Below are 15402 nucleotides of genomic sequence, written 5' to 3'. Positions count from 1 at the left end.
GAAGTAGTTGTTTTTCCTTTCCTATATAGATAATCAATCTGATGTTGAATATTGTGTTCCACTGTTTTGTTTAAGATTTGTGAAAAGGGATTAATTATTGCAGTCATTTATTATGCGAGACTTTCGCTGGTTTGACCACATCACATAAGATTTTTCTATGCTTTTTTTGTATAATTTTTAATGTATTGTTTTTTCATAAGATGCCATGGTTGGCTCTGGCAAGTTTCAATGAAAAGTTTTATACATTTTCATAGGCTTGATCTTTGAAATAAACAGAATAAACTTGATTGTTGTTTAGTGATTATAGTCACATAAAAATATGACATATGATCATATTAAAATGACCCAAGTCCACTGAAAGTTGACAAACATTGGATTATTGCAAAGCAAAGTTTAGATTCTGACACATTCATTCAAAATGCTTACTTTCTGTATGTGTACTTGAACTCCTCCTTAGTTATGCACGAAACACTCCCATATCAATAAAAACAATACACAGACGTAAATATTCACTCCATGTTTTCTTTATAAAATAAGTCTTCTCATACTCTCACATGGGTTTGTATTGTCATACACAGGAGAAGTAAAAGCCACACCATCATACGCACAGCTTCACAACAAACCTCCGTACTCAGAAATGCTCGAGTGTTATGGAAGTTTAGAGCGCTGGCTCATATTTTCCAACATTTATCATTCTGCTTCCCTCAAATTAAATTATTGTTCATTTGGAAACGTATTGCCAAGAGAACTAGTTAGCTGGGACTCTGAGGCAGAGCTCGCTGCACGAAGCTATGAATGCTTCTTCTGTGGAAAAGTGACTAATGAGGTTTGTTGTGCTTGTAGCCACACAGATTTTCCAAAATCACTAAGATGTCAATCAGATTCGGCTGAAACAAAGAAGATCTGACCGCTGTGATGGGAAACAGTCCCTGCGGTGACCACAGTGGAGAGTCTTTAGTCCTGGTGGGAAACTGCTTACTTCATGTAGCATGTACAAAACTGCATGACTTTGTCTCTCAGTGGACACGGTTACTACTTGTAACTTGTTACTTGTACGTCAAGTCTTAGTGTTTTTTCAAATTCAGGAACAATTAATCTACCTGCTTGCCACGTAGCTCTAATGCTGGTGGTTGTGATTCGTATGTGTGCTACACCAGTTTATATCAAATTATGCAAAGTACTCCAATGAGGAAAAACACGTGGTGGGTGTTGATCAATGCATTGAGGACTCAGCTGTCAATAAATATGACTACTTTGCACATTGCTGATGAAACATTTGTTGCAGAAATTAATACCCAAGCAGCACATTTTAAAAAGTAGTTAAAAAGTAAGACAGTGGTTCTTTCCCCCGTAGTTCACTCATATTTCTCCTAACATGACTGATCGGCAACGTCATACGTCTCGCAAACAAATCCTCCTTTGAAGTTGAGAGTATTTCTGCAGCACGTCGGATCGCTCGTCCTGCACACAGAGGGTCACAAAATAAAAACAAAATGCTTCTCTGTGGATCAAATACAAATACAAATGTAAGGCATTGGTATTAGAGGCCGTTAAGCGACCCCGAAACAGTCAACAGTACAAAGAGACAGCGAGCGCCTCCTCTCACAGCTGCACACGTGACTACATTGATACATAAGAGGATGGGAGGAGGCATTTTAAAGGCAAAGATACACAAGTCACTGGTGTGTTGTACAATGATTGAAGAGGGGGGGGCTTGGTTCGTCCTTTGTGATAGACAATTTTACCCCCTTAGCTACCCGTCCCGGCTTTTATTTTTTCAGTCCTCCATCTTTAAAACGCAGCAGACACACAAAACAAAGACCGACAGCCTCCGGTCTCCCCGCACTCATTCACAGTGTAACCAACGGACAACAAGAGGAGGCTGTCCCTCCACTCGGACAAAACCGCCGTGAAGCCTTCAAAATCGAACATTCCTCGAGGTCTGTGAGCCCCCCCGGCCCACTAGCAGAGGTCAGAGACGTAGTCAAAGTCACGGAAGCTCTCCTGGTCTTTGCGGGAGAGCACGCGAGGCTCCCGTGGAGGCGTGAGCGTCGCCGCTTCGGTGGTGAACTCCTCGTCGAAGTTGCTGACGTCCTCCTTGCCGACGATGGAGGGGACGAAGGGAGGGGGGGCCTTCCTATGCAGCAACGCCTCCCAGTCCACATTCTGGAGGGAAGGCACGATAAATAATTAAAAAGGTGCGAAAATATTAATTTCACTTCATTTGACCTTCTATTGCTCTCATGTGAAAAACACACACAAAACGGGTGGCTTTAAGTGGACTTACTCTGAAGAACGGCTGCTTCTTCACCTCCTCTGCATCCTTTTCACCAGAGCCCAGTCTCCTCTCTGGGTTCCTCCTCAACAGCTGCTCATTTTAACGCACATACAAACACACATACACACGAGGGGAGATTACAGTAAATCATCAATGTGTGACCTCTGTGACTGCAAGCAAGTGTCAGTTTGTCAGCTATGTTGGTGATGATTAAGTGTTTTGTATGTATGTGTAACATTTGTCACGTATTGTTCAAGGGTGATAAAGTCAGCAGGAGTGAGTGTGTGTGTGTGTATGCGTGCGTGTATTCTTACCCTTCTCATGATGCCAATGGCCTCAGTGGACAGGAAGCGTGGATAGCGGACTTCATCATTCACTATGCTGTCAAACACCTCCTCTTCATCATCCCCTGGGAATGGAGACTGAGCACAGACACACAAACACACACCTGATTTAATTTAATCAATTTTAGAGATTTGAAACCACGTTAAACAAGTTAGTGATTGTGCAAGTATCAAAAAACATACTGAGACACTGTGTTAATAACAATAAGTGGACAGTGCATTTTTCTCACCTCTCCCACCAACATTTCATAGATGAGGACCCCCAGTCCCCACCAGTCCACTGCCCTGGTGTAGGATGTATCTGTCAGCACCTCCGGGGCCAAAAACTCTGGAGTCCCGCAGAATGTGCTGGTCCGGTCCCCAAAGCCCATTCCTACACACAGAGACAGAGAGATTAAATGTTTGTGGCTGAAAGCTTTAAGGAGACTCAAAAACAATTCTGTCGACCAGCACTCATATCCACCTTCTTTACAGAGTCCAAAGTCAGCGATCTTCACATAACCATCTGTGTCGAGCAGCAGGTTGTCAAGCTTGAGATCTCTGGAGGAGAGGGAGGGGGAAAGATGCAGGTGAGAATCAGAGCGTCTCTTTACAGTGTTTCACCAACTGCAGCTGAGAGTACACAAGGAGTTTAACAGAGATACAAACAAGACTGATGAGAGTCTAAAGAGAACTCCTCGTCTGCAACGTCTTTTCTGATAACACGTAAAATCCAGAATATAAGTCGCGGTCTGTTTCTGTGGGCATCCCAGAGAGAAAAAAAGGTTTCCATAGCTATTTATTAATATAAACGTGTGTTCAACTTATTTAAACACTATTTCAATGTATTTGCATTCGAAACACATTCATCATTATTATTACAGCCTACCACCTGTTTCCGCCATGTCGAGTTTGCAATCCTGCTAGCTACGGGTGTGGTAGTAGAGCACATCTTATACTGGTATATTGGTTGCACCGGTATGTAGGACGCAGCCCACTTCTTTGGATGAAAAAATATGTATGAAAAGTGCGTCTTATGAACCAAATTTTAAGGTGAGTGGACGAGATCGGAGGTGCCTTCCTCATGTTTAACATCTTGACCACAGATTTATATGGATTTTTTTTTCTTAATCTGCTTCTTCTTCTTCAGTAGACATAGATACCTTTTTAAAAGCAAAGGATGTAAGGAAGCAGTTAGTTTGAGTTTCACTCACCTGTACACAATCTTATTGTCGTGGAGGAACTGAAGTCCGAGAACTACACAAGCTGAGTAAAACCTGGAGACAAACCAGAGCAACATTATTACATGCATTTTCCAAAACCACATGACAAACACACCCTCCTAACTGGGTGCTTCTTAGAAGCTGCAAGATTTCCCTCTTTCCCTCTGCTTTGTCAATGACCCTACTTTCCTGAATCAGCACTGTGCTCACCTTTCAGCCCCACCACCACAGCATCCACCCTCTGGCTCCGACTAGGGGAATTTAAGATATTGTAGTGTTGCGGGGTAGCTAGATGGGGTAGCTAGATTAGTGCAGCTTTTTAGTTCATGTGGTAGGGGAAACCCTGACTGTGTGAGAGATGGAGGACAAACTCCACAGTCCTTGTTCTGTTTAAAAATATATTCTGAAGGTCAGCCGAAGCCAATATGAGGCTTTGGAAGTCAGAAAAATGAAGTGGATATATTTCAAAGTAACTTTCCTTTCAGTACTAAATGCCAGGTTTGAACTTGGACTGCTGATGGCTCATGTTAGCTATGGTTGAACTTTGGAGTTACATTTTGCACAGAGAGAGGACTGTGGATTTCTATCCTTTAACGACTGCCTCCAAAACTACAATAAAGTTCGGACATATTGGGGCTTTAACTACACAAAATATGCATTTACAGAAGCAGAAGTCTGAATATAAAGATGTTACATACACTGCCCGTGGCTCTGTGAAGACATCTGTGTGGATGTGCATCATCAGGTCTCCTCCTGCTGTGTACTCCATAACAAAACACACATGCTCCGGAGTCTGGAAGCACGCAAACAGGTTGACCAGGAAGGGATGGTGCGACAAGTTGACGATCTCAAAGATGCGCTTCTCGCACATCAGACTGCAGGAGGAAGGAGAGGGAAAGGTGCAAAGAAGGGATGCAGAGGTAAGTGAAGAAGAGAAGGAAGGAGGAGAGTAAGGATTGAGAGGAGGAAGACAAACGGTAAGTGTAGGTGGATAGAGGGGAAAGATGGGAGGATGGAGAAGATGAGAAATAAATTGAGGTTTGAGGGTAGGAGAGAGAAAAAAATTGGAGGGAGAAATGAGACGTTTACACATAATTAAATCTAATTTTGGTTGACGAGATGAACTATAATCACAGTGATTTAAAGTGCAGCAGCACATATTAAACACAGTGAAAAGTATCATTTGAGTTCAGAGCTAACAAACGCCAACCAAACATACAAACACAGGAACAAGATGAGTCGAAACACACACCTCTCCACCTCATCCCGAGCCACGATGTCTCCTTTCTTCAGGGCTTTGATGGCGTACATCGTGCCTGTTTTCTTGTATTCTGACAGCAACACCTGGAGACAGACGTGCAGCGACAGGTCAGTTTGTTTCACTCAATACACACAAGCTCAACTAGTGCTTCTAGATATGCATATTTGTCCTCCTCCTTTGACCTTTGCTCGTATAAAATTGTTATGTTTTTGCGTTTAAAAAGTCCATTGTCCATAGTGTACCTTCCCAAAGTGTCCCCGGCCCAGCACAGCGATCAGCCTGAAGTCCTGCAGAGACAGAGGACCTTTCCTCTGCTTACTGAAGAGAAAACACACAGTCAGCAAAACATTTACACTGGATACCAAAAATAATAGACTGACTAGAATTTCCACCTTACAGTTTTATGCCTCAGCCAACCAATGAAGTTACAGTTCATATCCTCCCATGTGTTTCCCACAGAATGACAGTGTGACTGTTTGTTAACCAGAGGCAGGTTCCTTGTATGATTCAGAGTGACGCTGTAACTGTGGCCGGACTTTCTGTCCTTCCAGGTTTTACTGAGATATGGCATTCACCAGAATGGGGCAATCATGAGGTCACAGTGACCTTTGACCTATGACCACCAAAATGTGGTAAGTTGATTATAGATGAAAGCATCCGGGTATGTTGCCCAAAAGTCGCCGCCCTGCCCCTTTCTGGATGAAGCAGTTCCTTTCAGATGAATAGCCGTCAATAGAATCTTTAATAACTAGAAATAAAAATACTTTACAGTTTTAATACTATTAAGAGCCCAAATTAAAAAAAATAATAGAAGTTAAAGGTCTACATGAGAGTCCTCTCATGTCTGTCATTATCTTACTTGATGAACGTCCCCATCTTGTGACTTAAGGGGTCATAAACTGACATCACATAAACGGTGTGTATTTAAACTGTTACCTGAGTTAGAGCGTCACTGTTAACAAGTATTTATTTGTCGTAATGCGTAGTGTAGTAATGTCAGCTGTAATGTAGTGGTTAATATAACCGTAGTTTCATGAAGAAAAGGAGGGGAGGACGTGTATGCTTGTACCCAGGCGAGATCAAATCCATCTCACTCGAGCCTGCAAAAATAATGTTTAGTTTCATAAGAGGCTCTGGTGAAGTGCTCACTTATACGAGGATTTTCGTCGCAGTTTATACCAGATGCGACAGGAATCTGGTGACAGAGGCAGACTACAGCTCTTGCAGTTGAAAACACAGCGATCGCTGGTTTAGGGATACCAGTTGGTTCAAAAACCAGTAGGGAACACAACACTGGATACCACAGTAAACCACTTCCACGCTCTCTGCAGGCAGCCTGAAGCGTGGTACTGTAAATGATTTCCAGGGAGTTTGCTGTGGGCATGAAAGAAAACTTCATTTCCACCCATGAAGAACAACAGGTACAAGTTTCCTTCATCCCCACAGCGATTTCCCTTTTAAATGCTAGGCAGGGAAGGAGATACCGTTACCTTTTTATCCTCCCCCTCATTTACTCTTGTCCGGTGAATTTGATTCTCCTTGTGTATTTATTCTTGTCCTGCACTTGTTATCTTCTTTGTGTATTTATTCATTCTTCTGCTAGCTACTGTGCCTACTGTTGTTGTCCCCTGGCCCACTGTACCCGTTGCACCCCCGCCTCCCTTCACAGTTATGTTCTTATGTATTTCTGTACTTTTCTGCTGCAAAACCAATTGCCGCTTGAGGGGACAAAATAAAGTTGAAGTTGAGTTGCAGTGTTCATAAGAATGGGGTGGGGAAACTGCAAAGAAATATGTTTTTCCAGGGCATTACATCGACAGTAAAGCTGACCTTTGACTTTTGGGTTTTATCATATTAGACATTTTGTGTGGAATAGTGTCATTTACCATATGAATTCTTCAGTTATGGTTAAAAATGTTCTTTTGGAGATCCCACTTTTACCTTGGACCACCAAAATCTAATCAGTTCCTCCTTGAATCTGAGTGGACATCCTCTAAAGGTGTCCCGCTTACTGATGGATGTATGGGAAAACAACCCAAGAATACATGACAGAAGAATTTTTCAAGGATGACGTGGACACTAAATCTAAATCTAATATTCTCATGCTAATGAAAAGACCTTTTTCACAGCAGACATTCAACATCAAAACCATGAAACTGAAGCCAAGTGGAACTCAGCCATCCCGAATTTCCCCTCCGTGGATCAATAAAGGATTATCTTAAACCTTTTACTTTCATTATTTACATCAGTGCAGCAACACGTCAAATGTCTTTAGTGAAGAAGGTCTTTATAGGGTTGCAGTAATAATATCAATAAGAATGCAGTGTTTCTGTGCATGTGTGTACCTGCTGACAGGCGGGGTTCGGACAGGGCACTCGGGGGTGAGGTCTCGGGGGGAGAAGGGCTCGATGACGGGCGGTCGGTCCTGATGGGGGACGTGCGAGGAAAGAAACACAGAGGAGAAGACACAGAGAGACATGCAGACACAGATGAGGATACAGGATGACACGACACCATGACAATAGTTTGGAGGTGACAGACACACAGCCTTCCACTGAGACGGAGCTCTGTACTTTAAACTGCTACAGAGTAAGAATACAAAGTAAAATAAAACGTATAAAAAAACCTGGTTGAGGGACGGTTATAGACATTTTGCTATTAACCATATAAAACTTTACTTTCATGGCGAACAGATTTCCTTCATCCTACAGCTAACAGCTAACATTTACTGCAGTAGACCCCCTCCTCACACACGCGCTTCCTCTCTCTCTGCCTGTCTCACCGGGGTGTGTGTGTCCGTGTCTCTCTTGTAATCGCCTCTCATCGGAGAGTCGCTGTCCAAACTCAACTTCTCCACTGAGACCTCCCTGAAAAATCCACACAGACACAAACAAACAAAACAGACACCACAACACGGTGATGCAGACGGACAAATGAACAGACACACACACAGAAGGGTTGTTAGACGTGGGGCAGAGAAAGCATCACGTGCTTTTAACTTTGCCAGGAAACACAAGGAAAAAGGTTCAAGGAGCACTGCCGTGTTTGATAGGACAGTCTGACTGACAGCTATCAAACACCACGCGCAGATGTTGTGACGAGTGTATCCGTGTGTGCGTGAGAGTCTTACCCAGAGTTCAGATTCAGGCTGTGCGCGTGGGGGCTGTAGGTTCCTGAGTTGTTGGCGCTGGGGATGGCGTTTCGAAGCAGCCTCACCCACGTCCCGATATCCACGTTCATCTGACGAGCCCGCAGGAAGGCCTTGCCTGGAGACACACGTCCGTGCACACATATTGAGTCACTTCTACACAGCAGATCACCATCAATCATGCACACTTTCTCTGAGGAAAGTTCTACAATTTCACCATTTTTACATCGGATTTTTCATAGTCTAGAGTCTCAAGCGCAGAGATCTGGCTTATATTACAGTTGGGATCGTTATGGTAAAAAACAATTAGGAACAAACCATGAGAGTGCAGGGATTTAAATTACAGTTAAAGAAACCCAAAACGTCCATGGTCACGGGAAAATAGGAAACTGATCCTCATTGGTCATCCGAGTGTCTTTGTCTTTCTGCGTCTTCCATCTTTTATATTTTATTTTAATATCTCTGATTCAAAATTTGTAAAAGTGAGGTACTTTCCATCTTTGTTGTGCTACATTTAAATAAAGTTTCATCATCAAGAAAAAAAAGATGATATTCGCCTTTCCACCACTAGATGGTGCTGTGGTTTAAATTTAAATTTGGTACTGACTAACAGCAATGCAATTCTTGTTCTGTTGTTTAAACAGTTAAAAACAGTTGAAGCTCATCAGCTGTTTGTTAATGTCTTTGTAAACATTACTCAGCTGGCAATTTAGAAAAGCAGTGTCATTATTTTCTGCAATTTGTTACTGCGTTTCCTTCCTGCTCTGTCCTCCGTCTCCTCCTCACCTTGCTGCTTAGAAAAGACCTTCTTCTGCCTCTGCAAGCGAGGAACTCTCTCAATGACCGGGTTAAAGAAGGTCACCTGGAAAACAGACAGATACACACACATGAAAACACGGAAAGTACACACACACACACACATTTTATTTCAGACATCACACCCAGATGATTGAACCTTTCAAGTGTGATGTATCAAAGCAGTGTTTTTCAGCACAGGTGCATGTGACAGCTTGTGTGTGGGCAGGTGAAAATGCGCACATTTGAATATCTTTGTGTATTTATAGCTCTTGCAGGGTCATGTATACAAGGGCATCTGTGTCCACCTTTGAGGCACTTCCTTTTTTTGTTGTTAAAGCCCCATTGCAGTATTTTTATGTTTTTGTCTGAGTCATTCCCTAAAATCTTTGTTTGCCACAGTGATAATCACTATTTACAGATTCTACATAGAAAGGCAGGGACGTGGATTTCCGGGAAGGTAAGTGTTCTGTTTGAACTAGGCTTGTAGTCTGAGTAATATTGACCAATCACGTATCAGCAGGCTGCGGCGTATGCAGGCGGAACGTAATCCGCCGTAATGCCATCCCTGCTCCCATCAGCGTCATCTGACGACAATTTAGCTTCTTATTCATTTCTATAAACAGACATCTGCATGTAAGTTCAGCTAACAATCTGATCTAGATCTAAAATCTAACTTGAATGAATATTCTTGACACTGTGTCACACAAGCCGTTCAGCGTTCCCGACTTCCTTGAATGCGAAAGATCGATCCCACTTCTGTTCAACAAACGAGCATTTTAAAGTGTTCTTCACCTCTTGAGGACAGACCTGACAAAGCTTGAATTTTCACTTCTTACAAATCTGCATCATGATATTGAAATTTCAGCAAAGGTAAGACCCGTTAATAACAAGTAAGTCACAAGAAAACAGTTTCTGTCTGTAACAATGCAGCACGCGGAAAAGGAAGTCTTGACGGGAAGTCGTTTATTGCTTACCGCCCGGCACGTTCACCGGTGTCCCCAGAGACTTTATCGTCTCAGACTATAGCCGATGGGATCCCAGATTGCCACAGTGATAACTAAATATTTTTTGACAACTGACTTCATTTGTGCTTAAAGGTACGAACAATTTTGTGATGTTGCTAAAACAGAATAATTCCAACCGCACTCGATCAATTTTTAACTATAAAGCACCCAATCATAACAAAAGTAATCTCAGAACACTTTATGGATGATAAAGACAAGACGGATTCAGGCAGGTTCGGAGGCGTTAAGCAAGAGGGGAGTGTTAGGAAGGTCAGGGACTAGTAAGCACCAACCCCTGGATGCCACAGCCAGGTTATAGCAGCATCAGCGCCGGGGATGCTAGCAGCCAATCCGTCAAAAAAGTCCACCATGTTAATTTAAAATCCTAATTTATCGCATATGCTAAAACTATCAACTTGTTGCCATGAAGATGGATTACATCCGATTAGTAAACACATCCCCACTCTTTAGTTGAGACAGAACTTTTACTGAAAAACAGTTAGAAATACTGGCTGTAGTGGACCTCAAGTGTGCGTCTTTCTCAGAGTTTGTCTCAGTGTGTGTGTGTGTGTGTGTGTGTGTGTGTACCTCGGCCAGCAGCAGGCCCTGAGGCTCGAGCTCCAGCTGAACCGTGTGTTTCTGGTTGTCCAGGAACTCCTCCAGCTTCAGGTACTTCAGAGCGCACAACGAGCGATAGTCCTTCCAGTAAACAGCAATCTCCATCTCTCTCGTCTAAAACACAGACACACAACAGTCGTCAGACGTAGAAAAGCTGTTTGACTTCAAAGTCAAATGCACTCTCTGTGTGTGTGTGTGTGTGTGTGTGTGTGTGTGTAAATGTACTGACCCTTTCCAGCTCCACAGTGAAGGTCTGGTCCCAGGCCTGTTCTCCCACAGTCCTCCAGGGAGTCTGACCCACCACTGAGTTATCCAGCTTCAGCACAGCACTCACCTCAGCTACACACACACACACACATCAGTAAATTGGATCTCCTCCATAAGTGACATTCCTATACGGTATCTGGCACTCTGACTGCTGTGGAAGTGCAAGCTACAGTGTGCTCACACTACGATAATATAATTTAAGTATTGATTAACGACTGTCATTAATTTCCTTTGAGACACGGCAGAAGTTGCAAGACCTTAAAGAAAGCCGGTCGTGAAATGCCGACTCAGGGTCCTGAAGCAATCCAGCTAAACTTGCTGATGCTGCTGTGCCATTATGTGTGAGCTCTGCAGCACTTTACCTCAGCAACCTAAAGTGAAGGTGACAGCTAGCTCATATGCTCTGTACAGATTAGGTGCACTGAGCTGAAAAGTACAGAAAAAATACAATTTCCTTGTTAGTTATTTAACATTATCAGATGAAACTAAGGCCTACACACACGCACGCGCACACACACATTAACAGGATGACTCACAGCACAGCTCGTCTGTCTTGCTGGGCGTCTTCCCGCTCACGGAGCCGCTCCGCCCGTACAGTCCTTTGCTGCCTCTCATGAAGGACCGGGTGTCTCCGGGGCTGTAGCACGGCAGCGTGACAGCAGTGCCTTTATTGCGTCCAGGGACCACCTCCAACAGCCCCACGCAGCCCAGCAGCTGCACCTGTAAGGTACCTGGAGTCAGAGGGAAACAAGTCAATTAAGGCAAGAACATCAGACCGGAGATGAATAAATTAAGAATCTATGTGAACACAAAAATACATCTGCATTTATTAATCGATTTACAAAGATGAGAAGCATCTCTAAAAGCTGGATGCTGTCTCCCACAAATAGACATAAATGGTTCCACGTAAAGAGCAATCAAGATAAGTTGCCGGAAAATCAATGAACAGCCATTATAACCTCCACATATAACTACACACTGATCAGCCATAACATTATGACCACCTGCCTAATATTGTGTAAGTCCCACTTTTGCCGTCAAAACAGCCCTGACCCGTTGAGGCATGGACTCCACTAGACCTCTGAAGGTGTGCTGGGGTATCTGGCACCAAGACGTCAGGAACAGATCCTTTAAGTCTTGTAAGGTGCGAGATGGGGCCTCTGTGGATCGGACTTGTCCAACAGATGCTCGATAGGAGTGAGATCTGGGGAATTTGGAGGCCAAGTCAGCACCTTGAACTCGTCGTCGTGTTCCTCAAACCAATCCTGAACCATGTTTGCAGTGTGGCAGGACGCATTATCCTGGGACCGGGAACACCCCACAAGAGCTGCAGCTCTGGAGATGCTCTGACCCAGTCGTCTAGCCATTGCAATTTGGCCCTTGTCAAAGTCACTCACATCCTAACGCTTGCCCATTTTTCCTGCTTCCAACACATCAACTTTGAGGACAAAGTGTTCACTTGCTGCCTAACATACCTCAACCACTGACAGGTGCAACTGTAACGAGATAATAAATGTGTTTCACTTCACCTGTCCGTGGTCATAATGTTATGGCTGATCGGTGTAAAAGATCACTGAACAAATCCAATTCTATATACACTTATTGTTGACCTTATATATTTGATCATGGTAGAAGAGGCCCCGTGTCACCCCTCTGGTACTCTGTAGAGTTCTTTGTGAAATGAATCAGAGGGGTAAATGTGGGGGCAGCACACAAGTTATCTTTTGTTTAGACACACACTTCTAAACTTTTATTAGAACATCCTTGGCAACAGGAAGCACTGATCTTTTTTCTCCTCAGTGTTTTGTCAGTAAGTTATTAACAGTGTTGTCAATATTAAATGCATGTCTTTGATACAAACAGCAGTCTATGTCTCACTGATTTCATGCACATTCTCAAGCTCTAAGCCTTGTGTTTTTCACGTACCTGTGAGGGGTGAGGGTTTGTTGAGGGTGCTGTACTGGTTGTGGAGGTAGGGGGCGCCGTGGCGGGAGCTGAAGGCAGGAGAGGAGGCCAGGACCAGCTCCTCTTTGATGACGTTGGCTTTGGGATGGTCCTCCGGCAGCTCTGACAGACGCTGGTCCAGAGAGTCTCTCAGCAGGTCCAACCGCTGAGACGCCTCGCTCAGGCGAGACTGCGCCTGCAGAGCGTCGTCACAGAGCAGATTTACACATTCACATCCACAGGGGGGCTGCTTACATTGTTTGTCCTATCTGACCTCATAGTCAGATAGGACAGTGCTTTTAGTATTCTTTGTCTATGCTGGACCCATAAAGAGAAGAGCTTTTCACAGAAGATGCTTATGTATGTATGGACATGATTCTGATCAAACCTCAGACAGGGCTTTCTTATCCTGGACCTTGCTGGCCCCCAGGAGCCTGAGCACATTTTTGGCCCCCTCAGCGACAGCATGTTCCACCCTGTAGTGATGCCTCAGCTCTTCAATCCTCAGCTCCACCCCGCAGAGGTCATGGTTACCTGCAGCGTTGAGACGGACAAACTGCATCAGAATGGGCGACTTTACACTTTTCATCTGAGGCTGTAAAGGTGCAGGACGCTCCTTTGATCAAACCTGCACCCTTTTATGCAGTTATATTCTGTAGTCTGATCTTGGCAGGTGAACAGTGAGACTTCAGTCTTTTGTTTTGGCAGCAGTGTGTTAGAGGAAACTCCCCTGGGCATATGAAGTAAGGTTAATGCCTTAATGCATGTCATGCATTACACAAGAGTGAGACAAAGAGAACATTAGCAGCGCTCTGAGGGAGGTAAACAGCCTCTGAATGTTTCCCAGGAAACAACATTAACTTAAGTTACAACCTCTGATTACAAATGGCTTCGTCATTTCCATCTTTAAAAGCAAACGGAGCAAACAAAACCCTGTTCGGTTTCTCTCTCTCTTTTTGTGATATACTTTTAGTGAGATTTCAATTAAATTATATTAAAGTTTTAAGTTTAAATCACAGAACAACAACACATGAGTGAAAACCTACAAAAAGGCTGAAGGCTGAAGAAAAGTGTGTTATATAAGCTTCATACCTCCAGACACTCTCCACTGTAGACTAAAACCACTTCAGAATGAAACTGAAGCACCTGACAATTGTTTATCTGACCCATAAAATAAAAAGCCCTGGTAGCAGTAACAAGATTAAAGCAGCAAATTAGGTGTAATGTTATCAGTCAAACTGCTAAAACACTCTCAAGCTCCCTCACCTACATAAACAGACACGGGGTCAGCCTCAGAGCAGCAGCCGTGAAGCACAATCACAGCTAAGTGGTTAGCTTAATGGCTCAGTAGCAGGTTTCACAGTGGGAAACAAATGGAAACAATGGAGCACGCAGACATGGGAAGAGGAGAGATAAGGAAAAGGACAAAAGTATTAATAGCTTTTAAAAAGGTGCATTTGACTTGCAAATGTGGAGTTAGTTAGGAGGAAGGACAGAAGGACACAGGGGAGTGATTAAATATGATTCTTATGACTGCTCAAAAACGCTGCATGAACCGGGAGGAGGAAGAAAGGAGAGGAGGGAGGTGGGGTTGGGAATGGATGTGGGTGCTTTTATCTCCTAATAAGGTGTTCTGCCTGGAGCCCAGGCCCTGCTAGATGACCCCTCCACCGGGTGTGGTGCCTGGAGACTGTCTGTCTGTGTACACTATACACACAACCCCTGTGTGTGCCTGTGTGTGTGTGTGTGCCTGTGCCTGTGTGTGTGTGTGTGTGTGTGTGTGTGTGTGTGTGTGGTTTAAAAGAAAGATACTGATTAACCAGGAGGGACCCACAGACTACATGGGGCACCAGCACGAAAGAAGAAGATAGAAGAAGGAGAAAACTTATATGCAGGTTTCTTTTACAATAGCCTACAGAGATGATGAAGAAAGGCATGCACGGGAACATGTGTATTGTATACATGTATTTGTGCAAAATAGAATCACTCAATCTTTGCTCACGAGACCACAGATTTAGCTTGGAACTCCTATAACCCTGCCTGACTCGCGTTGGACATTTCAAAGTGGATGAGAAATCCTCTTTTTTATTCCACATATTCTTCCTCCTTGTCAAAGACTGGTGCCTACATTACCCACAATTCAACTTGACTAAAGGCCGCAGCTAATGAGACGTGTGTGTCATGCTAGTAGCACCTAGTGTAGCCTCGAGCTGCCGGTGTTGAGCAGAGCTAAGGAGCAAAGTACACAACAAGCTTGTAGTCTTCAATCCCAACTGATGATGACTCAAGTGACCTCACTTGAGGCAGTTTATTAGACTTGAAACAGCTCCCTCTGGAGCAGTAGCAGCATGCGTTAGCAGACTTTTATGAGTATATACAGTGCGAGATTCCCTTTTTTTTATTTTGTTTTATTTAAAGATTTTTTTGCCTTTATTGATAGGACAGCTGAAGAGACAGGAAATGTGGGGAGTAGAGAGTGGGGAATGACATGCACCAAATGATCGGCAGCACGGGAGTTGAACCTGCGATCAGTGCGTC

The 15402-nt window shown here is 43.8% G+C and overlaps 1 protein-coding gene across 2 annotated transcripts in view; it reads right to left on the bottom strand.

Annotated features, from left to right (window-relative positions):
- Positions 1-506: 506 nt before the first annotated feature.
- The window catches only part of pkn1a (protein kinase N1a), a 53518-nt gene continuing 38622 nt past the window's right edge, over positions 507-15402 (bottom strand). For both annotated transcript variants that reach the window (XM_069666765.1, XM_069666764.1), the window contains exons 6-23: positions 13253-13398; positions 12847-13060; positions 11457-11651; positions 10883-10992; positions 10624-10767; positions 9020-9095; positions 8216-8351; positions 7868-7952; positions 7431-7510; positions 5328-5403; positions 5077-5168; positions 4523-4699; positions 3816-3878; positions 3086-3162; positions 2853-2995; positions 2593-2700; positions 2288-2368; positions 507-2166 (exon numbers count right to left, since the gene is read on the bottom strand). In XM_069666765.1, the coding sequence (XP_069522866.1) occupies positions 1963-2166; positions 2288-2368; positions 2593-2700; positions 2853-2995; positions 3086-3162; positions 3816-3878; positions 4523-4699; positions 5077-5168; positions 5328-5403; positions 7431-7510; positions 7868-7952; positions 8216-8351; positions 9020-9095; positions 10624-10767; positions 10883-10992; positions 11457-11651; positions 12847-13060; positions 13253-13398 (2207 nt within the window). In that variant the 3' untranslated portion in view covers positions 507-1962. The remainder of the gene's footprint in view (positions 2167-2287; positions 2369-2592; positions 2701-2852; positions 2996-3085; positions 3163-3815; positions 3879-4522; positions 4700-5076; positions 5169-5327; positions 5404-7430; positions 7511-7867; positions 7953-8215; positions 8352-9019; positions 9096-10623; positions 10768-10882; positions 10993-11456; positions 11652-12846; positions 13061-13252; positions 13399-15402) is intronic.

This window comes from Semicossyphus pulcher, unplaced genomic scaffold (assembly GCF_022749685.1).
Source record: "Semicossyphus pulcher isolate SPU_LCO1_2020_fin unplaced genomic scaffold, fSemPul1.0.p SCAF_17, whole genome shotgun sequence".
Lineage (NCBI taxonomy): Eukaryota > Metazoa > Chordata > Actinopteri > Labriformes > Labridae > Semicossyphus > Semicossyphus pulcher.
The sequence above is the reverse complement of the archived record's forward strand: the minus strand, read 5'-3'. Positions and strand labels throughout refer to the sequence as shown.